Raw genomic sequence first — 27,500 nt, 5'->3', positions numbered from 1 at the left:
GTTAAGAACTTATTTTATATACTGGGGCATATGCACTCACCTTAGCTTCCTACTGATGTAATAAAAGACATATTATCCCTTACGACTTGCCTGAAATCGAAAATTGAAAATTCGAGGCGAACAGCTTCCAAACAGAGAACACTTGCCATATATAGAATGTAAACATTTGCTCCGTACATCGAAAACTGTCGCACGCGGTGTTGTCGGTGTTTGCCAAACTGGTTTTAATCACAAGTTGTGCGTAGGATATTCGTAAAGAGCACTCCAAGGGACATAACTCTATGGGGTTCGCTTGAAACAATGGTCGGCCGGTAAAGGGCGCGAGAGTCGATTTAATGCAACGAGCATTAATTCATTCGAACTTTTTAATTTAATATTGTAATCTAAATACGTACTTTCTTATAATATATTATATGGTAGCTTTCCTGAGGGCTGTTAGTATTTTTGATAGAAGTGCATTATATATTTTAAGAGAAGTGCGAAGTGATATAGTGCCTTTAATAGTCATCAAGGAGAAGACTTCATAACCATTTATGGTGAAATCACGTACAAGAGAACACTAAGCTTACATCGGTTTTCGTCCTCAGATACGTGTACAATTCAGCCCAAAATGAAGACCCTTATTAACCACTGTCGAGACGAATACGGCTGGACGGATGATGACACCAAGCCGTATCTCCCTCAATGGCAGATCATACCGGAAGAAAACAAAACAGACAGCAAGAAGTGGAAGACACCGTGGGTTTACCAGAGCTCTGTCAAACTGGCCAATGCTCCATACGTGGCCACCATCGCCACGTACAAGGGAGGCGGCTACGTGTCCCTGTTGGCGCGTCAGGCTTGCAGGACGAAGCAGATCATTGCGAACCTCCAGGACAACGATTGGCTTGATCTGAGGACACGTGCCGTGTTCATGGAGTTCACGTTTTACAATCCAAATGTTAACCTGTTCGCTTCCGCTGTGTTTGTGATCGAGTACATGGCGACTGGTTCAGCTGTGGCGAGAGTTGAAGTCAAGGTGGGTACATAACTGTTGTCATGGTTACAGTAGGTCAGGGGCGGAACCAGGATTTTGGAGAAGGGTGGTGCACATAAATCATGAAGTCCAAAGGTTTGGGGAAATGCTCCTCAGGGAATTATTCGGGCGGGGTTTGGGGGTGGTGGTGGTGCGCATCCCGCCCTTGCACTAGGTAGCAGTGCAATGGGTGTGTGGAGGTGTTATTTGGTACAGATAACCTCTGATGTATTTCCCAGGTATCCCACCTGTTGAGGTGGTTGGTGGCTCATGGTTGTGAACTTGTTAGCAATGACGTCATTCTTCGTACCACGGTATTTCATGTACTGCGCTGTGTTGGTGAAGCTCTCTATTGCCATATATAAACTTCTTTTCTTCTTCTCGAGATATTCCTCTTGTTGAGCTATGGTGGGTGGCAGTTAGTGAATTTCTTTACTGCCAAATACCAAATTTTCTTCTTCTTCTCCAGATGTGAGATGTGTTGGTGGCAGTTGGTAAAGCTCCCTAATTGCCATTGACCAGATCCCTTCTTCCTCTTCTCCAGATATTCCGCTTGTTGAGCTATGTCGATGGCAGTTGGTAAAGCTCTGTATTGTCAAATACCAACTTTTCCTCTTCTCCAGACATTCTGCTTGTTGGACTATGTCGATGGCAGGTGGCAAAGCGTTCTGTTGCCAATGACCAACAGATATTCTGCTTGTTGGGCTATGTCTGTGACAGTTGTTAAAGCTTTCTATTGCCAAAACCAACTTTTCTTCTTCTCCACATATTCTGCTTGTTGAGCTATGTCTGTGTCAGTTGTTAAAGCTTTCTGTTGCCAAATACCAACTGCTCTTCTTCTTCTCCAGATATTCCGCTTGTTGAGTTATGTGGGTGGCTGGGGACTGGTGGTGCTCCTATTTGAGATAATCTACGGCTGCTTCACACTCTATTTCTTCATCCGCTGTGTCACTCAAGTAAAGAAGCAGAGACTCAAGTACTTCAAGAACTTCTGGATGATCCTGGAGTTCGTCCTGCTGTGCTTTGCAGTTGCTTGCATCGTCATGTATGCCTTCAAGCACATCCTAACAGAGATCGCAATGCACTCGCTACATGACAGAGAGTCGGGTAAGGTCATTTCTCTACTTCCAGGTAGGCGTTCAGCGAATTGGGTCACATATCAGAAATGAATTAGAGTCTGATTAGTACAGTTTTCAAATGATGCAGCAATATTATTGACCTTACTCTTCATAAATTTAATTTGTTGAAGAACACTATCCACTTCGAACTTTGGTACTTTATCACACAAAACATGTTAGAGTAGTGGTAGTTTGGCCCATACATTACTTTCGGAATTTCCCAAATGACCCCAAAACGTTGATGCGCTTGTCGCTCACAAGTCCCTGGTTCGAATCCAAACATGGCTAATAATATTGCAGAACATTATTGCTACTGTGCTCTGATACGATCTTAATTGATACTGATAGGCAAACATTCGTGTGGTTGTCGCTCAGAAGTCACTGGTTCGAATCCCAATATGGCTAATAATATCAATAACATTACTGCTACTGTGCCCCGGTGCCATCTTAGTCATTACTGATAGTTAAAGTCACCTCTCACAAACATTTGATAATATATCTTTTTCCAGACGGCTTCGTGAACTTCCAGTCGGTGTCGTTGTACGATGAGACGTACGGCTACGTTATGGCCGTCGTGGTGTTCATGGCCACCATCCAGTTCATGAAGCTCCTGCAGTTCAACCAACGCATGAACATGCTAGGAGACACGGTAAAACTGGCCACCAAGGATCTGAAGGTGTTCTCCGTCGCCTTCCTCCTCTACTTCTTCGCCTTCACCGCAACGGCTTACCTGCTGTTCGGTCAAGCCATGGTCACATACAACAGCATCGTCGGGGCCGCCGAGTCAATGTTCGCGTTCGCACTCGGCAGCTTTGACTTCGAAGCGATGGCAGATGCTCAGAAAATCCTCGGACCTCTCTTCTTCTTCAGCTTCATCGGCGTCATCTACATCGGCCTCATGAGCATCTTCCTCACCATCATCGGGGACGCTTTTACTCAAGTCAAGGCGAATGTTGCCCTACAGTCCAACGAACACGAGATCGTAGACTTCATGTGGAAGAGACTCAAAGGACTTCTCGGGTTTACTTAGTTCTCATGCACTTATCAAGAGGCTCAATACAAAACATGGTCCATATATTGTTATCAAAAGCAATAACATTGAATATTTCATAGATTTTGTATCCTGAAATCGTCCGTCTAAACAATGCATCGCATGCAAGAAAAGGCATGCTTAGTCTCACCAGCTTCATTTTCTGGAAACAATGAGCCCTACATCTTACCCCTGAGCCTCTTAAAATCTACGATCCAGAAGTTCGACCCTGGTTGTAACACACCACCTAGTTGTGTGTCGTAGACAACAAGTCTTTCTATGTTCGCGGTTATTTGTAGAGAACAATCATACTTAGCCGAAATAGACATTGTGATCTTAATACTAACACTCTGATCCTGCTAGACACGTTATTACTATCAGTATATTCTCTGGTAGGCATGTCATAATCGAAAATACGAATTTACTCTGAAATTCAAACATGAGCTTTAAATGGATATGCTACGTACAGAAACGCTGAAAATATAATTAAAATTGACAGAATATATTGTTTCATGGTTATGTAAACAATCTTTGGTATTATATTCCAGTGGCCAATCGCATATTGATGTCTAAAACTTTCTCTAAAGTGTTTTTTATACACAGTTTTTCCATTGACCTTTTTTTTAAAAGTGTTTTTAATATTAAAAATTACGATTTTGTTGCAACAATCATGACATTTCTGTGTCTTGTGATGCACGTTGAGAACTGTAGGACGACCTGTATACCCTACGGGAATTGTGATAGCATGTAGACTGTGATATACGTATGTATTGTTAATGTGGAATGTTGTCCCTCATGCAGACAAAGATAAATGGAGATGGTCTTGACGAACCCTGATGCATCGTGCCAGTCTGTGACAGCACTGTCTTGTAATGTTATGTTGACAACGAACTCCAGACTACCTTACTTAACCCAGTCTCTCTCTCTTACTCCCTCAACTCTTCTCTCATTCCCTCTCTCTCCCTCCCTCTCTCTAATTCTTTCCTTCACTCTGTTTCTCTCTCTCCTGAATTCGACCTCCGACCTCCTCCCCTCCCTCTCTCCCCTCCTTCACTCTGTTTCTCTCTCCTGAATTCGACCTCCTCCTCCTCTCCCCTCTCTAATTCTCTCCTTCACTCTGTTTCTCTCCTGAATTCGACCTCCTCCTCCTTACCCCTCTCTCTCTCATCAAATCATTTGCTTTATGAGAAATCTGGATTCGGTTCAACGGTGCTCAAACGTTTTCTTACTCTGAAATATAGACGTTATAATTGTAACAAGATATTGTCTGTATAAACACATCTTATCATATTCCGTCCAAGATGTACAGATCCCTGGTCAGTCTTTAAAGGAATCTCTTGACAAACCGTTAAAAAATGTACATAAAACGTTTTCATATAACCAATACTCAGCCCGTTATCTATTACAGGTAATTGTTATATAATAAATGTGCTGAAACACGCTTTCTTTGTTTATTCCATTGATATATTTTATTCACTTGTTGAAATAAAAAACTTAGAATCACAATCCGTGGTACTTATAATTTGCAAAAAGATTAGTACTAGAAGGTCGGATACGGATAAATATGTTTTCAACAATTCACTTGTTGTTGGAATCGAAACTACCTCAACCGGAAGGTAAGAAACATAAACGACAGCGCTATACCCCCAGCATAACAGTGATGAAACCGACCTGTGAAGATCCGGGTTAGAACTGGTCTGCAGTAACCCATGCTTGTCGTAAGAGGCGACTAACAGGACCAGACTCGCTGACTTGGTTGCCACATCGCATCCCAATTGCGCAGATCGATGCTCATGGTGTTGATGACTGGATTGAGTGGTCCAGACTCGATTATTTACAGACCGCAGCTATATAGCTGGACTATCGCTGAGTGCAGCGTAAAACTAAACTCACCCACTCTTCCAACAGAACGAATAACGAGAGAAGCTCAGCGGTCTAAGAAGAGTTGCTACCCTTAGTGCCAATATGATCTGATTGTTGATTCAAATTCCAGATTCCGGGTGTAAAAACGGAAGTCAACTTGTGCGGCGTAAAACTAAACGCACTCACTAAGATAACCCTGTGTGATACAGGTCAGGCGTGTACAACCCCAATATGTAAAATTAACACAATATGTAAAAACTAACGCAATATGTAAAAGCTTAACGCAAAACGTAAAAACTAACGCAATAGGTAAAAAATTAACGCCAAATGTAAAAAATATCTTTAACGCAATACGTAAACACCTAACGCAAAATGTAAAACCAATTTTTAACGCAATTTGTAAAAGATTAACGGAATATGTAAAATCAAGCTTTTTTGTTGTTTTTATGTCTTGGTGACTGAAACTTTTTTAGTAACTTCACTTTATTGTCTTTCAAAATAAGATATTGCAATATTTCTGTCAAAATTAACCTCATTTCTAATTTAACTGAAATCTGATCTGTAGGGTCATTAAACATCAAGGTAAAGCCGATAATTGTATGATGTAGAGATACTTTACATCATATTCTATATTCGACAGTATCAAAAGAAATCATTGTATTCTTCATAGATATTTTTTATATAAATGGTCAGATTGGTTGTATTATTCATCATGTCCCGTTCAAGGTTTTACCTTTTTGCCTTTTGTTATCCCACAACTGGCATTCAGCGTTAAGTTGGGGATAAAAAATACCGTCTGTCCGTTCAAAGAACTGGTTTGGGCGATATCTCAAGAAGTGGTTAATCAATGTTTAATGATATTTGGCAGTGTAACAAAGGTTCCACTTGAAATTCTGCATACATCAGTGTTTTGTATTCTTTTTCTTTTCATTGTTTTTGTTGAGAGACCAGTTTGTTCAGGCTTGTCTTTTTAGTGGGGAATTAATAGCAAATTATTTTCCTTTTTGGAGACCGCCTCCGTGGTGTAGTGGTCAGAGCTACCGCCCGGAGAGCGGAAGGTCGCGGGTTCGATCACCGACCGCGTCATACCAAAAGACGTTAAAATATGGTACTTGTTGGTCCCTGCCTGGCGCTCGGCATTAATGGGTACAACAAGGACTGGTCAGCTCGGAGTCAGTATAATGTGTCTGAGTGGGGTCATCATGCTTCACTGCGGCATGGTATCTCAGTGGTCTAGCACTATAAAACCAGCTTCAGTCTGGGCTAGTACAAGCAGCCGCACATACACACACACACACGCATGCACGTCGTCATATGAGCGAAATATCCTCAAGCACGACGTAAAACCCAATTTCACCTCACCTCACCTTTTTTGGAATTTATGTATCAGTTACTTTTTGCACCACAACTTAAGCGTACGCTTACTAAATTTAGATGTAACGCTCACAACTTCAAAGTCCAAGCGGCACGATAAATTCTGTATGCTACTTCCCACAGAAAATATTGACTTGTTGTTTAAGGTAGCCCTTGTGTTGTACCACATACTTATGTTGAGAGAGAAAATGTAAATTGTGAATGGGTGTTTATGGATTTATTGATGTTCCTATAACTCGCGTATTTACAGGTTGCGCATAAATGCACTGTTATTAGTTTACACATATTATTTTACACTTATACAAATAAATCTGTCTGTCTGTCTGTTACTTTTGTGGTAGGCAGACAAATAGTGTGTCTTTTTAATCTCGCCTCAAATTGCATTGATTAAATGCAACAAATCATGATAAAATGTTTGAGACATCCCATAGGGATCACTTGATTTTAGAGACTGACTGACTGAGTTTTGGTTTTACGCCGCTTTTAGCAATATTCCAGCAACATCACGGCGGGGAAACGAGAAATGGGCTTCACACATTGTACCCATGTGGGGATTCGAACCCGGGTCTTAGGCGTGACGAGCCAACGCTTTAACCATTAGGCTACCCCACCGCTCCTGATTTTAGAGAAATTGTCATATTTATCATGATGTATTTACATGTATTATATCATTCCAAATCGTGAAAATTTCTGTTTAAGTATATATGTGTCGCTGGACACAAGTATCTTTGATTTAAAAATGGTAAATCCATCTTGCAGTTTTAGGTGTAATGGACATGCAAGATGCATCGCAGTGATTCGGGTATTTGCATTCCAATCACATTTGATTTCCTTCAATCAAGTCACAGGTAATATCGCTGCCAATGAAATCGAGTTATACCAGAGACATTTGAGATTGGATCCCGATGTTGATCGCTCAAATTTAATGAAATAAAGTTATTGTATTTGATGCAATTTAAGTAATATGTAATATTGATGTAAACTGGTAACATGACTTGTTCAATCCATCAAACATGCCAATGCCAAGATCAATGATACCTGAATAGAATTGCAAAATCACATACCACGCCTAAGAAATTATAATCGTAATTCACCATTTAATCACACAGATTGCCATTCGCTGTGTATTCTGTGACATTCATGTGATTATTTGACGTAGTACCAAACATTAATATAAATGGAACCAGTTATTCTATTGCTTACTAAATGGAGACATCTCTGTGTAATTAAAGTCTTCAATATCTGGAAAATTGCTGAAGGGGTGTTTAACCATATTAACTCCCTCATTCACGGGACATATGGTGATCACCTGGTTCTCACGGTTGTATCAGGAATCTTATGACAGAGGTCAAAATCTTTGATGTAAACGGAACAGTGACACAAGTTCATCCAAAAGAGATTCTACCCGGAGAGAGTCCAGTTATATATCTTGGCTACTTTCATGAAAATGAAGGGAAACACTACATGACCCTAAATCCACCTGATCAAATTAAGAGTGTAACAGGTAGAATGGGCAAAGAGAGAGAGAGTGATTTAATAAATGTACACATTGGTTTACTTGAAGTTGTTTCCCACCCGCAAATGAAGCTATGACATCTAGGTACTATTCTAGTATTCCCTTTAACCGCCCATCGTTGTTTCATGTACATAGTCAAATCATAACTTTTGGCGCTCTCTCCTAGATCAGCTGCTAGGTCCGAAGTCCAATGGTCAGAGCTACCATCTCGATGCCCAGTACCAGTTGCAATTAATTCCAACCCCCATACACAATGAATTAAAATTGGAAACATTACTACAACAGGCATGTTATTTCAAACCAAATTAAGAAGGATCAATAAGTGGTTTTCTCTAAAACCCAAATTCGGTAATCACAGATTATCAACAACGGAATGGACAGTTTCAAGGAAAGGTCCATCCTTCTGGAATAAGACATAATGAATATAATCAAAAATACAATTTATGAAAACAAGTTTGAAGAATATAATTATCCCTTTAAAACTTTCGAAAATAGACTATAAGATCGATTAAAATATCTCTATATACAAGGAAATTATATGTTTATCGACTCTGCTTACATGTATACTGAACGAGGTAAAATTTTGCATAAAAATGTAATATGAAGTTTATTTTGTAAGAAACATTGCGATATCTTAGTTTTTGTAAAATTTGTGACTAAAATGGATTTCGGCTGCTACCCCTAATATTCAAACCTAAAACTGGATTTTACATATTGCGTTAATTTTTTACATATTAAGTTAAAAATTGTTTTTACATTTTGCGTTAGGTGTTTTACTTTTTGCGTTAAAGACATCTTTTACATATTGCGTTAATATTTTACATATAGCGTTATATTTTACGTTTTGCGTTAAGTTTTTACATATTGCGTTAGTTTTACATATTGTGTTGATTTTACATATTGGGGTTCAAGTTGGTGACATTTGGTGCGGAACTGGGGTTGGTGTGTTCAACTTCCTGCACTAGGAAAAGGTTTGGGTTAACCTTGCCAAAATGTGTGTTTTTATTTCAGGAACAAAAAAATCACAGGAGTAAAGGCATTTTAAAAGCCACCCTCCGTGATAAAAATAAAACAAAATGTTTGTAAAATCGCATAATGACCGAAGCTCAGATAACAGAAACTGTTTTCAGTTATTTCAATTTTATAGTAGTCTCCTTTAAGAGCAGGGTCAGATAGTTTATTTTTTTAAATGGATATGTATATGAACCCCCACTACTAACTACATGTAAACATATACCACATTGGTCACTATTATCCATAGACAGGACACTTCCCTATGGAAGAGTGAGCACACAACAAATAAACAACATAACAGACTTATATCAGTTTGCTACAGAGCCCCAAAACAGATGGGGTAGTCGTAAGCTACAACTATAGCTTTTATTTTAATCTGTACATCTACAGCATACACTGGAATCTGTAAAGCCATAGGTATTGTAATTTCTACAGTAGTGTGCTTTATCGTATAGCTGTTGATGTACAATTGCATGTTTTATTGGAACATGTAAAAAATGTTTTATTGTAAATTGTTCAGCTATGGGTTATCTTGTAATCTGTACACTATGTAACAGTTTCAACGATATGACAATAACATCGTAAATACACATTATCTTAAATATATATCAATGTTATAACAGTATGAATAATAGTTAACAGTAAAACAATTGATTATTGTAAATTTCTTAACTTACTACATACTATTATAAAACAGATGGCCGTTTATACACACGTTCCGGTGAGGCAATACTATTAGCCCAGTTTAACCACAACAAACTATAATTGGACGGATTTACTGTGGGCATTCTGGCACAAGCAAACTTGGAATTACTACTTCACAAATCACCATACTTTGTGAAGAATACGTGTATTATGAATTATTAACATTAAAACATTTATTCACATAAAGAATATATCAACAATTACATGCTACAAAAAATAATTGATGTAAACTATCTCCACTATTTACTGTTGTTAGTACTTTTTAAGTAGCCTATTAGAAATATAACGCTTAGACGTGGCCGAGATAAGTGTTTTCACAATGATAATGTGATTATCAACAACTTTCATCAATTAAATCTTTGCAAGACAATTACTCGATTTTCAGACCGGCTCTTTATTCAATTTGAAAACCGAAATCAAACAGGACAGTCCTTGTCTTAAATGTAAAGGGGGTGGATGTAGTTTTAAGATGCTTTTAGTTGTATCTAGGGAACCCACAAACTCTACAAAGGAAACAAAAAGTACATTAAAGATGTGTAACTTCAGACATACATGTACAAAGAACGAAGTACGTCTCCTCCACGAATATACAACTGTATCCTTTGATCACTCTCTTCTGAATACATATTCTACACATTTAGACGTATTTCATCATAACATTGATGTCTCACTTAACATCCATGGACTAAGGATGCAGAAACAAACAGTTGAAAAACATATCACTGCCTATTTTGTGCAGCAGAGGAAGGTCTTTGACGTGGGGTTATTTTAGCCTTGTGAGTTGGGGGAAGATTCTCGTGAACTCATCCAGGTCCATGTCTAGAAAGTCGACGTCCTGGCGGGTGGTCATGAACTGCAGCTTCCTGGACGGCTGGCGCCCCGACATCTCGTCCAGACGTCGCTCTAAGTTGTCCAGTTTCTGGTGAACGGACGTCATAGCTGTTTGGAGCGTCTTGGGTTTGTCATCCTCCATTTGGTCATCGTTCAGAGAGTCTTCCTTATCTGGAATATATCAGACCAATAGTGCTACTGTTAAACAAGTTTGTCCATCATTCGATCGTGGAAGGTTAACAGTCGTTGGTTGGTTGTTTAACGCCGCACTCAGCAATATTCCAGAGTGTGAGTGTGAGTGTGTGTGTGTGTTGTTGTTTCAGGGGGTTCGACCCCCAAAATTCCTGGATCCGCCTATGCACCGGATCCCGTTAGTCGCCTATTACGACAAGCATGGGTTACTGAAAATCAGTTCTAACCCGGTTCTAAAAGCGGGTTGGGTTAACAGTGAATGAGTGGATGTTTCAGTAGCGGTTTTAGCAATATTCCATCAAAGAAATTTAATTTAAAACGGGCATGGCTAGATAAGGATAATACTCACCAGAGTACTTGCCCTTTGCTTTTGGGACAAGGCCAGTGAGCTCAATCCACGACCGGAAGCATTCCCACATGAAGGAAACCATTTCATAGTCATTCTGCTCACTGTTGACCTTGGCTCTTACCACACTAAAGGAATCGTTCAGGATAGTGACGAACATGTTCAGCATCAGCAGAACCACGAACATGATGTAGGCGAAGAAGAAGATAGGTCCGATTGTCCTATTGGCCACGGAGAGCTCCTCAAACTGGTAGTGTCCCAGGGCGAAAGGAGAGCAGAGTCTCCAGGGAGAGCAACACACTGCTGTAGCCTTCCACGTTGGCCCCGAAGGTGAGGAACCCGAGGGACATGAAGGCGATGATGAAGCAGACAAAGACGACGGAGAACGCCGACAGCTCCTGGGTCGCCTTCTTCAGTGTCCCCGCCAACATGGACATCTTCTTGTTGAAGCGAAGCATGTGGATTATTTTGAGCATGGAGACAAATATGACGAAGGCTAAGAGAAATGTGAACAGTTCGTCCCACATTGCCAGACGCTGGAAGTTGTAGAAGCGATCTGGAAGAAGAAACAGAAGGTGACTCAGACTGAGGTGTGAGTCAGTTTAGTTTTACGCCGCTTTTAGCTGTATTAAAGCAATATCACGGCGGGGGACACAAGAAATGGGCTTCACGCATTGTACCCATGTGGAGAATCGAACCCGGGTCTTCGGCGTGACGAGCGCGCGCTTTAACCACTAGGCTACCCCACCGCCCCTCAGATTGAGGAGGATTCCATAGGAGGTATGTATACTTCGTGTATGTGAAGAGGGATATTGCCAAGGAGTGTGCGTCATTTACTGAAATGATAAGACATATGGTTTCAGGCGGCAAGTGGTCCATGTTGCTGCCCTTGTATCGCTGCTTAAATATTTCCTAATCAATTAATACCGCGAGTGTCAAAAAGTGCATTATATATCTTCACAGGGTGAAATTTTGTTACAAAGACCTGTCCTCTATGGCATCTCAACTTGTTGTACCCAGTTGCGTCCCTTAGGTGGTCTTCTTAGGTTGGAATCCTCGATTCGTCACGATAGTGATTCTGTCACCTCATTACCTGTAATGGTGAGCCCTATCCTCCTCTGTCAAACCAATGGTGAGCCCTATCCTCCTCTGTCAAACCAATGGTGAGCCCTATCCTCCTCTGACAAACCGCGAGTCGGCGATACAAACGTATTACTGTTCATCGTGGCATGAAACTCAATTAACTCAAACAAACTGGGGTCATTGGTTCGAAAGAGGCTAAAGTTAGGCCAAGTGCTAGTTCTGGAAAGTTGACATATCCTATACACTAAGTCATTTTTCATTGTGTATATCAGTATATCAGGTAATGTAAAGAGACAAAGATTGGGAGAAAAAGTGCTAAATCGGCAATGTACTCACTCATCAAATTACAGTAAATATTACCTCTTAGTTTTGTAACTTTAGATATGGCATACGTTGTCATCAGATGTCTCCCCACGTACATGGCCACTGTCGTCAGGGACAGCAGGAGGATGGACAACTCCAGAAAGTTCCAGAAGTGTCGAAAATATCCCCACTTCTGCTTTTTCAGTATCTTGCACTCTCTGACGAAGAAGTAAACGATGAAGACCAAAGACAGAGCATCACAGACCGCTACTACGACACCGTAGCCCCCCAGGTAGGAGAAGAGTCGGAACGGCCTCACTATCACGTCCACCGCCGACGACCCCGTCGACATTATCTCCATCGTCGCCATGATCATAGCAAACATGTTCACGTTAGGATTATACACCGTGAACTCGGCAAACACCACCCTCGTGTATTTGTCGATCCACTCTTTCTCTTTCAGGGTGTCGACCATCTTACTGACACGCGTCTCGCTCCCGATGAGATCAGCGACGTACCCTCCAGCTGGGTACACCCCGACCTTGCCGACGTGCGGGATTCCGTTAGTCTTGCTGAAGGTCTTGTAGCCCCAGGGGTAGTTAAGCGGGGTGATGGGGGTGACGTTCGTCGCCAACCTCTGCCATCCTTCCAGGTAGAGTTTGGTGTCCTGTCTCTCCCAGGACCAAGCATGGCTACATTTGGCGAAGTTCTTCGGAAGGTCTGGAGGTGTGTGGCACTGGCCTGAGAACATCATAGTGGTTTAATAAGTTTCTTTTTCAACAAAAATCAAAAACATGTTTGCATACACTTATTATTGCGTTACCCTTTCACTACGTTATCTTAAGACCCGTCACGACTTCGACTACCGTGACGCTAAGATTGCCTCTTCGGACAGTTGTGAAAGTCACACTGTCAGATAACACTATGTATACTGAGAGAAACAAATAAAGGAACACAGGAAAATTCAAGCGTCCCTTTAATATATTCTAGTTTTCATCACCAGCTTTGAATATATAGCGCTGTGGGAAGAAATCTGAGAATAAATAAAGGAACACTGCCATGAACCGGTGTTCCCTTATTTGTTTCTCTCAGTATATATCGAAACCGGATAATACATTTCAGTTCTCACTGTCCTCTTCACGATATATTCTCGGTCTCTGTTAAGCTTTTATTTCCCTGTAGCTGCATATAGAAAATAATACACTCGTTCTCGTCTCGATACTACTTTTATGAAACTTTTCACCATTCTCTGGTTCGTAACTGATCGAAACCAAGGTCAGACACCATACAATTTCACTAGCTTCCTAAAAATGGTATCTATCGAATGTCGCATACATTTGTTACCCAGGGAGATATATTTATATGTCAAATTTTGTATATAAGTTGTCGTTGGTTTGACTGACAAAACCGAACCCAGTTGCAAATCCGGTTGTGACAGAGTACTGACACGCTTGTGTACTTGATGGGATTTCTATACATATGTACGGGCTAGTTATTCCTACCATTGCGCCCGTAAACAGGTCAGTAGCATGGATCAAAATAATGGTTATCCGAGCAGCTAAAAAGAACACTCTGGAAGTCACCCAGTGCCGCCTTTTGAATCTTAAAGCTGAAGTCACTCGCACTACCTGTATCTCCGCTATGCAAGAAACATAGCTCGGCTTCCGGGGTGTATCAACTGATTTTACCATAGTCATGTATGATAATGCGATTTACAGCTCCGGACAAAATACTGTTACCTGTGACGACTCTGTGCTGCCTGAACCTGAGAGGCCCAACCCTGTAAGCCACCATGTTGGACACAAAGCGCTGGCCTCTCTCCTCCAGAGGGACCCGTCAAAGTGTTTGTTGGCGTATAGGTTTGGCAGAAGGTAATGGCGGGTCCAGTTCCAAAAGTCGTTACCGGTGCTGACCTGTAGGGCATAATCTTGGCAGTTTACCAGGTCGCAGATATTGTTGACCCCTGTACTGGTGAAAACCCAGTCGCAGTTTCTGAACAATCCCCATAATATTTAAAGGAACTCGTTGTTCTGATTTACCCAGTCATTTTGATGATCTAATGGCTTTCTTTCGATCTATTTGCATCATGGCTGGTCTGGCTGATTAAAAGCGTCAAAAGTCGTATTTACTGAATAACCGAATCTCATTTACCATGTGTCAACCCAATCTCATGTACTGAACCACCAAATCTCATTTACTGCATAACCAAAACTCTTTTACTGCATAACCTAATCTCAATTACTGTATAACCCAATAATTAGATAACCCAGTCGATACCTTGGTGAATGCGGACGTCCCCGCGATCATGTTGAGGAGATTGTCCTTGATGAGGAAGGAATTGGGGTCCCTGTTGTGGACGGACACCATGAAGAGGATGGTGAGGTAGAGGACGTAGGCGACGACCTCCTTGATAATAGCCATCATCTCAATCTCCCTCAAGCGCTTCGTCCGAGCGGCCTGGAGGGCTTCCTGGTCAAGCTGAGGAACTGGCATCTTCGGCCGGGTCACTGGCGTTCAGAGGGAAGTGAGTATAGTTTTACGCTGCTTTTAGAAATATACCATATTCACGGATTCAAGGGGCTGGGTGCAGAAGCTGGGCGCAGAATGCCCAGGCAATGGCCATCAGGTGTAAGCATAAAGTCGGCAGCAACTAAAGGTCCTGCCATATGTCTGGGTCATATAATGTGTCAAGGTCATATCATATTTCGACGTCATGTCATGTGTCAAGGTCATATCATATTTCGACGTCATGTCATGTGTCAAGGTCATAGCATATTTCGACGTCATGTCATGTGTCAAGGTATGATCGTATGTTGAGGTCATATCATTTGTCAAGGTGAATCTTGAGTAATATTTTACAATTAAGGCACTAACCTATGTAATAAACTCATTATTCATACTAAACCAACCTCATGGTGGCACCCATGACCAGACAATTACGATGTTACACATATATGTTACTGAATACATCTATAGTATATACCCATCATTTAAAGCATGAATAGATGGAATACATTAAAAAATGTGATATAAAAAGTGAGCAAATGACTTTGATGGTATACCCCTAATACTGTTCCATAGGGGACAAGACGTATGGGCATCATATACTTTCTGGGAAAGGAACCTGGGCTCTAGACGTGACTACACCATACTGTAACTACCAGGCTACCCTACACCCCGATCTACTAAGAGTTCTACCTGACTCGGGTGGCATCTCGTGCGTGACCTCCTCGTCCTGCTGAGGCTGGACAGCGTTCGGGTCTTCATCTTCTGGAAGGTCGTCCAGTTCGGGCTTCTTGACAACCCACGCGACTATCACCGCCACGACAATGATCTGAAACAGGCAGTGAGTTGGGTGTCATACCGCTTGAACAGAATCTCTGTTATACCATGACTTGATAGCCTCATGATGTAGGAAGGTGATGCACATCCTATATGTTTTCTACTTTAGTGGGCCTCCCGAGCATCCTATACGTGTTGAAACATGATCTGGACTCACTGGGACACAACCTCACGATCACAGGTTTCTGTCACGGCCACTGAAAGTGAATGGCACCATAGGCAATTAACCGTTTACCCTGAGAGATCGATGTGTTTGGTTGTTCTTTGAAGTCGCACTCAGCACTATTTCAGCTATTGCAACAGACCAGATTATTGATTCTGGACCAGACAATCCAGTGCTCAACATCGATCTGCACAATTGGTATACGATGACATGTGTCAACCAAGTCAGCCAACAGAGAAATATTAAGCTATAGTTCTATTCAAGACATAAATTTGAGGCACTGTTTTCAAATCAAACGCACGGTCTCTACTTCTAAATGTACACACGACTTGCACGAAACAAGATCACCACAAGGTATCTCCTGTACAACGAAATGTGGTTCTTGGTATGCATCTACGGCACCGGGATCTCATTTAAACAGCGCGATTATTTCGGACCCTGTAATGACGATCAAGGCTAACCTTAATTGGCTGCAACAACAGCACAGACTGCCCCACTGACAGCAACATGGACGACAGCCAAGCGTTCGACTTCACCTTCCCCCACTCCATGCTGTACAAGAAGGTAAAGAAGGCGGACACTCCAGTACTGATGAACACGAGCAGCCACGCTATATACCTGGTCCACCAGGGGAAGTACTTCTTCTTCTTACGATTAGGCTTGGCTTTCAGCTTCTTGATCTTCCTGTTAGTCTTCAGTGTTATATCCCCTGAACTCTGTGTGTAAGACGTGATCAGAGGGTTGGAGGACTTTCCTGGGGTCGGGCTGGGCGTGGCAGGGTCGGGGGAGAGTGTGCCATCGTAAACTGTTCTGATGGGGTCAGGACAAGTAGACGCTGAGGTTGATGGACGGAGTGTGTTGATCTTCAGGTTCTTCTGGAGGAAACCGTTGTCCACCTTGGTAGTCGTCCTGGTCTTGCATCGTCTGAATATCTGATCAATGAGGATGTTCACAGGCAGCACGACGAGGCTGCTGACGAAGCTGACGTAGAGTTCATTGAGGGAGAATTTCAGAGGTCCTAAAGTGAAAGAGTAGGCCGCATCGTGTTTGCTTTCGGCTTTATAAAACATGGCGTCAGCCAGCATGGTGGTTGCTAGGAGGGACAGGATGCAGGAGACACGTTGTACTCGGGTGAAGTTGCTTCTCTGAGGTCGGGCAAAGACCGAGATCCAGAGATGCGAGTCAGTAAGGCTCTTCTTGGTGTTGGAGAAGAAGAGGTGATTGAATGTGAGGACGTCCCCGGTGCCGGCCACGGGCATCATCCTGTCAATCATACCGTCATCCTCTTCAACAGCCAGCCACCGGTTGCACAGAAAGAAGAAACTGTAGAAACAAGAACGACGTGATTAACCAGGAGCGTTAATCTGATAAATAGATACCAACAAAAGAGAGTGAGTGTGATATTTGTCTTCGGATGGAACAAACAATGCACGACAATTTTCCTTTACCCACGAGGTATGCCGTAAATTTCAAGTACCATTTGTTTCTTTACATCGTGATTGCATTCTCAAAAACCCAGTAAAACATCAATATACATGGTGATAAATCAATGCTGTATGGAGCTTTCTGTCTGTGTGGCTTGAAAGATGTCACTCTGGAATACGATGTCATTTAACAATAAATGACATCATGCTCTACCATGACATGTGTGCTTAGCAACAATTGAGTAAACCGAAGTTGTTCTGATAAATATCAATCAACCGCAAAGCGATTCTAATGTGGCAATGACGACTTGGGGATCTTCTCTTGAAGAATATTATTTATATGCAGTAAGACCATTAACAAGTTTTGAATCTTATTTAAGAACCTTTTCGTGTTCAATGAGATTAAAAATTTGATTTTACGCATCTTTAAAAATAATTTCATTTACTGCAGTCCGCTTTTGCTTTGTGTCTTGTAGGGTCTTCAAAGTCAAGGTCAAGGTCAGTCAAAATGCACATTGTGCTGAAATCGATAGAACAGTCTGGCTTACTTCGGTAATGGCATATAAGTGATCAAAACAGGGTTTATCCTCATTAGGTGAGTATATCATGGTCCATTCCATAAACAACAACATCTGTCAACAAGGTAAACGGGTCCATTGCCATAATGCAATTTATTTCTGAAACATGTTTTCTTATCCCATGCAAGCTTCACCTCTCCTCACAGGTAAATTGGCGTGTGTCCCTACCTCACTGCGACGACCTGTGTGTCTTACCTCTCCCCTGTCTGCAGGTCGGACACGACGACCTTACTGAGATACCAGCTTTGTTGTTTCCCTTTGCCAGAGTTGTCGTGCCAGACTCGGAGGTAGGACAAAGGGCCGAGGCATTCACTCACACCCATCACAAACTGGTTAACACTCCCGCGGTTGAACACCTGAGGAACATTACAGAGATATGTTTATCCAGGCATTTTTGCCAAATTAATGCGGCCATTGTACAATCTATATTCAATCCCCTTACAGTTTATTTACACATGAGACTGTTTCTTTTCGATAAAGCTGTGTTGAACACCTGAGGAACATTACAGAGATAAATTTATTCAGACGTTTTTTGCCAAATTAATGTGATCACTGTACAATCTGTATTCAATACCCTTACAGTTTATCTCCATGCGATAAAGCTGTGTTGTAAAGAAGAATTTCTCCCTTGTAAGAGGTGGTTTGATAATGATCTGTTTCTGTGGTGTTTTCTGTTCTGTTTGACTTAAATTGAATATTCACTCTTTACAATGCATATAGTGACGTATATATGTCACGTGATGTGAGAGAGAACCTTCGCTCCTTTCTCGTCGGCCATGTCCCTCACGCCGGTGTCGGCGTCATCCCCAGACAGAACAAAGCTGACACGTGACCTTGTACCCGCCCCAGAGCGCATGCCCGTGAAGACGGTGATCTGGTAGAAATACTTGTCGGCCAGCACGTTGTCAGCTAGAGGAGCCACGCCCCACTGAAGTATATAATTCGTATTGTTTAGAGATAGTCGTTCTTCAAGGAAATTAAAGCAGCAAGTTTTTGGCAATCGTAATCCTTTCATTCAGCTGTTATGAATCAGTAGATGTTACATACCACCAACAGCCGATAACTAGCCCCGTTCTTATATAATATATGGCAAAGGTAGATGTACTGATTTTATGTTTTGATAAATGATTTCTGAAGAAACGGATTAATAGTTTTACAAAGTAATCACCGTATTGTCAGCACACAACCACTTGAAAAGTATATAACGTACACATTTAGCAAGTGTCTATAAAGTGAAAATACAATAACAAAATTTGAAAAGCTATATTTGAATTTTAATGTGTCGGACATGCTCGATGTAACTTTTGGACAGATGAGGTCAAAAAGGAGATCAATGTTACGCTGTCTTCAAACGATAATGGTGTCTTTTGAGAAGTGAATGTTTTGATAGACCATTCGGGCGCAATCCTTATTCCACATCTCCTACAAATATATTCCTACTTTTACCACCCACCCGCTCCACATCCCGCTTGTCCTTCCTTCTGGCCCAGATGACGCAGACGATGTAGAGGAAAAAGATGACACACAGGGTTATGAGGACGGCGTTGTTGTCAAGTAACTTAGCGCCGAGGTTGTTGAAGACGGTGTTGAAGTTGATGGAGTTAGGAGGAGTGAAGACGCCACTGGCGAATGCCGTCAGATGGTTGCAAAGACACCTCGTGAAGCGGGAGTTGGAAAGTTCGCTGACCTAGGGTGAGACAGTGACACTGTTCATTTTGTTTCAATTGTAATTTTGAATGGCGATTTTGGAGTTGTTAAAACGCCAAAGTCAGCGATATTCAAATTTTATAGCGGCACCCTGAAGATAAATATATTCTGGACCAGATACAATATGGATAATATGAGCATTATGATGTGTAATAAACTACGGTTGTAACGAACTGACGGATATAACGAACTGACGGGAACTGACGGATATAACAAACTGGTTTTTCCTTTGGTACCGACCACTTGCTGTATATTTTAGTCGAAATGTGTATAACGAACTATGGCTACAACGAACTAAGGTTTGTGGTCTCTTTGAGTTCGTTAACCGTAGCTTACTGTATGTCCCAGTTTGTCGGGGTATATTGATGACGAGTCTAGCCACTCTACATATATAGAGTTAGAATTGGTCTCCAGTAACCAAGGCTTGTCGTAAGAGGCGACTAACGGGGTCGGGCGATCAGGCTTGCTGACTTGACTTCAGACTTGATTTCTTACAGACCGGACCCGTGAAGATCCGGGGTAGAATAGGTCTTCAGCAACCCATGTGCTTGCCATAACAAGGCGACTATCTTGTCGTAAGAGGCGACTAACGGGATCGGGTGGTCAGTTTCGCTGACTTGATTGACAAATGTCATCGGTTCCCCATTGCGCAGATCGATGCTCATGCTGTTGATCACTGGATTGTCTGGTCCAGACTCGATTATTTACAGACCGCCGCCATAGCTGGTATTGCTGCGGCCAAACTAAACTCACTCACTCTTACAGACCGACACCATATACAGCTGGGCTATTGCTGAGGTCGGCGTGTCAACCATGTCAGTGAGGGTGACACCCGATCCCGTTAATCGCCTCTTACATCAAGCAAAGGTTGCGGAAGACAACTAATTCTAACCCAGATCTTCACGGATGTTATGATATGTAGCATACAGGATATGTAGAGCTGCGCTATAGTCCTAACAGGGCACATGGGCTGATACGTAGCTCAGATATGGGCAGCATGTTTTATTTCGGTGTTTCTCATCGCCCGACCGATCCTTCTAATTTTATTGAGCCATGTTCAAAATTTGGTGGCTACGTGAAACACATTACAAAAAATGATGCCCTGAAGACACGAAAAAAACTGATGTAGAACTAAGGGCATCCTCGATAATCATCGGGCCAAGCCGTGGATGCATCCAGGGTATAGTGGAGAGTGATCGAAACGTAAACCCTGGAGCTTATCGAGGATGAACTAAGAGGGGATGAAGGAATTCGGCATCTCCAACTACTACTGCAGCTGCAGAAACACCGCGTCTACCTGACAACCATCTGTGATCCACTTGTCTTCGGCCTCCCTCCAGAACCGACAGGCCGACGTACTGAAGCTGATGGAGTAGTTGGTCATAACTTTCACGTCATCGTCATCGTTGTTGCCGTAGTCGTAGTAGTCGCTGTAGTCAGGTTCCGTGGTTGAGATGTTTACTGTAACAGAACGTCACCATTCAGTAGATAGCCTGCCTATATTTTACAACAAAGACAGAGCCCCTTCTAGTGCTGCATCTACAATCTGACTGTCATATTTAGATTTGTCACCTGCATTATTAGTTAACTAAATAGTATATATTAATCGTTATCATATATTACTTGTCATACCTTTTGGATTAAATAGTGTATTATACATTTAAAGAGCCTAGTGCCTTATTTACATTCGTAATATATGATAGATATAAAGGAATAACCTCTTTCTAAATACATATTCACCTTTGTCCAGCAGTACCATGATAAACTACAGAATCCGGCAATGTGTATTTGTTACGTGAGATAACATGTCTTGCAGCCACGTTTGTTACAGTAACGTGTTATAATAACTTTATGCAAGAATATCTTTACCTAGCCGGGATCTGCTTGATGGATTTGTATATAAATCGGAACGTGATGCTGAGATGATCGGATTGGCCTGTCGCATCCATACCTCACCAATTTGAAGTATGGTAATTTTATTTGAAATATAATATGTAAATTATTTATGTTTTGAAAAACTGCTTAGTTTACCTTGTTCTTTGACTCCAATGTAAAAAGTTCCATTTCCCATCGTTGCCTGTTCTTCTCCGGTGACAAAGATGGTGTAGCTTAACTCTTCTTCGAGGGCGGGGTCACCAAGCTCGGTAGCGTTCACGTCACGAGGGACCTGGTAGAAGAGGTCAAACTCACTCTCCGTAGGAAATGTTCCATTTCTAATGTACAACTCAAGCGTGACGTTTGCAGCCTGGGGTATCACTGTTATCCTGAGGTTCTCGCTGTTATTTCCCGACACGCTCCAGGTATGGTAAACCATTGTCTCATTTCCGGTCAGGACCGGATGTACGACCACTTTGTTGCTGTCGTTACCTACAGCGCCTATGTCAATGATGATGTTGGAGCCTAAGTTGTTGACCTTCACCTCGTCGCCGCCAGAGTCGTATAGATTCATTGTGAGGATGGGAGAGTTGACGCTGTCGGCGCTGTTGTCCCAGACGTATGGATTTAACTGGGAGGTGACGAACTGGAACGAAAATCATTAGTGATCAGGAAAATATTTGCTTATACACATACACACGTTTCAGGAACCTTATATATGTGGAGGGAGGGGTAGCCTAATGGTTAAAGCGCTCGCTCGCCACCCCGAAGGCCCGGGTTTCTGGTGTCCCCCGTCGTTATATTGCAGGGATACTGCTACAGTAGGGTAGAGGGTTGAGAGGAGATGATAAATACAATTTTACACAACTTTATATCTCTAATGAAACATTATGCATACCTATCACATGTTCTTCCTATACATGAGCAATAGTATTCCAATTCCTAAACACTTTTATTTAATCAACTAATATAACGGTTGTCTTGACTCACCTTAGTATCTATAATGTGGCTCGTCACATTCTCAGTTACTATGTCCCTTGAAGATGGCAACTTGAAGGATCCTTCGTCTGCAGATAAAACAGAGTTGCCTAACTTGGACGTCTCCTTTCTCTCAGCAACCACTGTAAACATCTGATTCTTCATGACGACAGGTGGCGCTCCGGGGACTTGTTTCTTCAGTATAGTTTTCACCACTGAATCTGCTACTTCCAGAGCCAGTTTAGTAACTTCACGAGCCTGTTAAAAACATGATGATGATCATTATGATGATGATGATGTTTCAGAATATGTCGCGACATAACAGAATGAGCTCGTATACGATGACATGTATCAACCACGTCAGCGGGCTTGGTCACCCACTGCTTACGAAAAGCACGGTTGGTTGGTTGGTTGTTTAACGCCGCACTCAGCAATATTCCAGCTATATGGCGACCGTCTGTAAATAATCGAGTCTGGACCAGTCAATCCAGTGATCAGCATCATTAACATTAATCTACACAATAGGGATACGATGACATGTGTCAACCAGGTCAGCGAGTCTGACCACCCGATTTCGTTAGTCGCCTCTTACGACAAGAATGGGTCTAACCCGAATCTTCACGAGTAAAGCTGACATTACTGTGACAGCAGTAAAGTATTCGGTGACTGACAAAACTGACTAAAAACACACACCTAGCGGTTCGACCTTATCTTCTAGTTGGAACAAATGTTTATGAAGGCCATAAAATTAATACACCGATACTTCATCTGAAGACTATGGTTTTAAATACTGCACATCTATATTTGGTATTTGATCAAACCAAAAGATATGTATGATAGAGAGCATGTGTGTTCAGTCATAATAACACATGTTTGACCTTGGCTTGAGATTCAGAATCGGCTTGCCAAGCTGATGTGGAGGACCCTTGGGTTGGTGATGGATCTGTAGGTGAAGTGTCATTGGTGTCACTTCCGGAGGCCTCAGTGCGGGCTGCCAAGATGATGTTACCAAGGGCAGCAACGATGTCTGTTGAAGCCAAAGATCGTTAGTTTCTTTTCGTGTAGTGTATGCGAGGCATCAGCTAAAGAAGGCGCCGAAAGTGTGAGTCATGGACTGACGTTCTACATTTACATCCCAGGTTGCGGTGTGTTAAATGTTCTCATCATGACAAATTACCTTCAACTAATGTTTCCTTCACAAACTATCACATAGTGACCCAACATTAAATATTTAAAACTTTGACCCCAAACAAATCGTCATATTTGAACATATCCCAGTTCATGAATGACAGGAATATACCTTCCGCAGCCTTCAGCTCCTGCTCAACCGACTGTGGTCTTTCCTCTTCAACCATCAACTGGAACGTGTTTGCCATCGTTGACATCGTCGTCACAGTCATATCCTGAATGCGAAGACATATCTACAGTATGATACCGGGAGGTTTTCAGCGTGAAAATAACTATATCGTTTATGGATAGAAATGTGTCAGTTATACCAACCCCTAACAGGGAAATCAATAGTAAGTCACAGATAGAGACGTTTCAAGACTTGTATTTGTGCACTTGTACATATTCCCGTCTTAACATCTATGGAGGCGGTGGGGTAGACTACTAGATTTCTGGTGGCCCCGGCCGTGACGTAAATCCCAACTCACTCACTAAACATCAGTGATGGGTTAAGTTCGGTATAACAGGGTCTGCCTACTGTACAACTTGACGGAACGCAAGAATTGTTCGAAAACAAAACCTATATACTATTAATTTTCAGTTTCTACGGCAAACAGGAACAGCTTCTTTTCTGACCCACATAGTCTACGGATCCGCCTACAATCCCGATCCGCATACTCTCTGGATCCACCTGCAATCCCGACCCGCCTTCTGACTTGCCCCACCTACTGACCTGAGCTTCCTCTGACAGTTCCGTGGTCTGATGGGTTATCACCCTAAATGCCATGGCCGTCTGCTGCAGAGAGTCCAGGGTCAAGGCATCTGTGGTCGCCAGGGTCTTCACCACCTCCGTCCGCAGCTGGCCATAAAAAACAATGACTTTTATTAGCGTTTCCATTTCACAATATTCATGATAAAATAGACCGACTCTTAAATTCTATGCAGTGAAACTTCGAGAAAGATGGTCATCGAGTTTTACTGGAAGACTTGAAGTAGCAGGCTGGAAGACATAATATTATCTATTCTAAAAACCTTAAGTTGACAACACTGGACAAATAATGTATTCTAATAACATTGTAGAGCCTCATGTGTTTCTTAACGTCTATACGCTAGCTGTACGTAGAAGCAGTACTAAACATCTACCTTAACCTCAAACATTTGATATTAAATTACGTTCCAACCTTTAAATCATTACCTTAAGGTATGTTTTAAATTCAATTAGTGTCTTCCAGCAAGTTCATGCCGATGTGACGTTAATCTTTCAACAATCTCATTACAATCATCTCTTCTACAGTTTCTGTACGAGTGAGAAAGGGTTTCAGAGTGGGTTTGTTAACGCAGCACTCCGCTGTTTGACGGTGTCTTGTAGATAATCCAGTCTGAATCACACAGTCCAGTATTTTGTATTATGAGCAAACGATCTACGCCCGTTGGTGTACGTTAGTGACACACCACGAGCATTGACACTGATCACTCGCTCCGTAAAGTTACCTCTATATGATTTTTGTATTATAACGAATATTAACGGTAAGTTCCGAAAGCAAAAACATGAAGCCATGTTGAGGTTAAATGACATGTCTGGTTATTTGAACGCGTGATATCTATCCGAAAAAGCTGTATTATCGAGGGTGTAACATGAGAGTATTCTGTGGCGGATTCTTTTGCTAAGATTGAACTGTCCTGATCGTGTTGGTGAACAAAAGAAGCCTTATTGGTATTTGAAAGTCCACATCTGCATGGCTCAAGAACAGACGTGTCCTCCATACAGATCATGTTTCTCCCCTGAAGATCAGGGTTAGAATTGATCTTGCTTGTCGTAACGGGCGGTTATCAGGTTTAAGTGGTCAGGCTCTTTGACTTGATTGATGTATGTCATCGTAACCAAACTGCTAAGATCCATGCTCACGATTTCAGTCTCTGGATTATTTACTAATTTTACAGACCCCAGTCATACAAGTGGAATTTTGCAGAATGCGGCATTGAATAAAAGAGAAAAAGAAACGGAAATGACACGATCCTCTGTGAGGTTGTCATCAGTTCTTGTTGCGGGGAGGCACCTTATCGTGGTAAAAGATCTATATATACATTGTACTTAAATTTGTCTTCAAACTTCAATTATATATCTACTTTGATGAACTGAATATGCCTATGACCCAGACGTTATGTTTTAATTCTATACTTTAATTATTTGATTTATTGTGTCCACTGATGTATCAACTTTCTAAACTCTTGGTCAGGAAATAATAATTTAGATAACGAAACCAAAATCTAATTTAAGGTAATTTGATACAAATCGAAAAAGAGCATGAAAGAGTGACATCAGTAAAGCGCCTTTAAAGCTTTCAAGGAAAGGAATTGCCCAAGGACAATATATTAGTGACATTCAACCAGACATATCAGTGAGCCTGACGGGACAATCCACTTTGCCCGCCTCTTACGACAAGCATAGTTTGTTCATAACCTCGGTATTTCCATGGGACGCTTCAACAAAGCAACGAAGGTCTACTGCATGAAACAGGATCCGCTGAATGTAATATTGTTTCAGTTATGAATATACAAGGACGCGGATTTTCTACATTAGCATAACCCACGCCGGCACCAGTATATTTTAGAACTTGCTCTGACAACCTCCTCTCGTGTGAATACATAAAACGTAAGAATTCAAAATCTTTGCTGACCTCTTTATTTATTCTTAATACAGATTCTTGTTCAATGTATGTCAGCATCATACTCGTATTCGTGTGTTAAAACCTGGTGCGTTATTAAAATAAAAGTATTTCACATTGTGAAAATTTATATTGGGTTTGTATATTCTGATAATGCAGGGCGTTTGGGTTGTTTAGTGGTTAAAGCATTCACTCGTCACGCCAATACCCGGGTTCGATTCCCCACATGGTTACAATATGTGAAGCCCATTTCTGGTGTCCCCCGCCGTGATATTGCTGGAATATTGCTAAAAGCTGCGTTAAACCAAACTGACAAACTCACTCATAATTATACAGGTGGCGGGTCATCTTAGAAATATATACCATAAAGGATATATTTCGGACTGGAGGATAATTTTACACGGACGAGTAATACTCTCCTTAAAGGGGAATGATCGAATGCCACTGCAGTCGGATTACCCCTCAGTCTTCTGGAATGTTACTATAAACTTCCCAGAACTGAAAGATGGTCTGTTAACATCTGTTTTAACGTGTTCACACTGCTTTTTGGATTGTAAATAATGTAACTTGTTGAGTAGCCAAATTTAGTGATATTTGTTCTACATGTTATTTTTTCTGCGACCTTCACCTCAACTCTCTTCTGTTTCTGTTGCTTTAACTCTTCCTCTGCCTCAGTTGATGCCGTGGGAGATGCTCCTGGGAGCGCTGTAGTCGTATCTCCGGTCGAAACGGATGCCTAAAAACGTCACCCTCACATATATTACCCAACCAATGGTTACAAAAATATAAAAATACACTTCCAATATTGCAGTAAACTGCTGACGATATAAATAATATTCTACCACGTAGGATACACCGACAACTGATGATAAACCGCCATTTGTGGAGACACCTACCGTGTTGATAGTTTATGAGATCCCAACATTTACGTATATCCTAACTATCAATTATCTATAGAAGATGATGATCTATGTATATTTGATGGTGTACTTACATATTCATATCTCAGCCAGATCAATGTTAAATGCCTTAAAATACATCGCTTAACGCATGCAAATCAGGAGCAGATAACTCCGGTTCTGACTGAAGCTATAGGGATTTGTACGGAACAAAATACCCTTAATCCCGAAACTTTTCCCATGTAAATTCGCCTAGCCACCACGTTCTACTGTCTATGTAACATCCAAAGCCATACCGTTTACAATGCATT

General features: G+C 41.7%; 2 protein-coding genes across 2 annotated transcripts in view; one reads left to right on the top strand and one right to left on the bottom strand.

The window, feature by feature from the left end:
* LOC124289408 overlaps positions 1–4,178 on the top strand; it is a 39,085-nt gene extending 34,907 nt beyond the window's left edge. Inside the window, 3 exon segments of the mRNA XM_046726029.1 lie at positions 588–1,018; positions 1,864–2,122; positions 2,643–4,178. Coding sequence (XP_046581985.1) covers positions 588–1,018; positions 1,864–2,122; positions 2,643–3,163 — 1,211 coding nt within the window. The 3' untranslated portion in view covers positions 3,164–4,178.
* A 5,060-nt stretch (positions 4,179–9,238) lies between these two features.
* Positions 9,239–27,500, bottom strand: part of LOC124289406 — a 43,960-nt gene continuing 25,698 nt past the window's right edge. The window contains 19 exon segments of the mRNA XM_046726028.1: positions 9,239–10,637; positions 11,008–11,272; positions 11,274–11,560; positions 12,448–13,131; positions 14,130–14,225; positions 14,228–14,303; positions 14,668–14,897; positions 15,589–15,724; positions 16,357–17,218; positions 18,093–18,253; positions 18,652–18,825; positions 19,351–19,584; positions 20,902–21,065; positions 21,636–22,125; positions 22,470–22,715; positions 23,336–23,484; positions 23,758–23,860; positions 24,358–24,483; positions 26,919–27,026. Coding sequence (XP_046581984.1) covers positions 10,399–10,637; positions 11,008–11,272; positions 11,274–11,560; positions 12,448–13,131; positions 14,130–14,225; positions 14,228–14,303; positions 14,668–14,897; positions 15,589–15,724; positions 16,357–17,218; positions 18,093–18,253; positions 18,652–18,825; positions 19,351–19,584; positions 20,902–21,065; positions 21,636–22,125; positions 22,470–22,715; positions 23,336–23,484; positions 23,758–23,860; positions 24,358–24,483; positions 26,919–27,026 — 4,830 coding nt within the window. The 3' untranslated portion in view covers positions 9,239–10,398.

Source organism: Haliotis rubra, unplaced genomic scaffold (assembly GCF_003918875.1).
Source record: "Haliotis rubra isolate DU_JTF1 unplaced genomic scaffold, ASM391887v1 Scf44, whole genome shotgun sequence".
NCBI classification, from domain to species: Eukaryota; Metazoa; Mollusca; class Gastropoda; order Lepetellida; family Haliotidae; genus Haliotis; species Haliotis rubra.
This window is presented reverse-complemented; position numbering and strand designations above follow the sequence as displayed.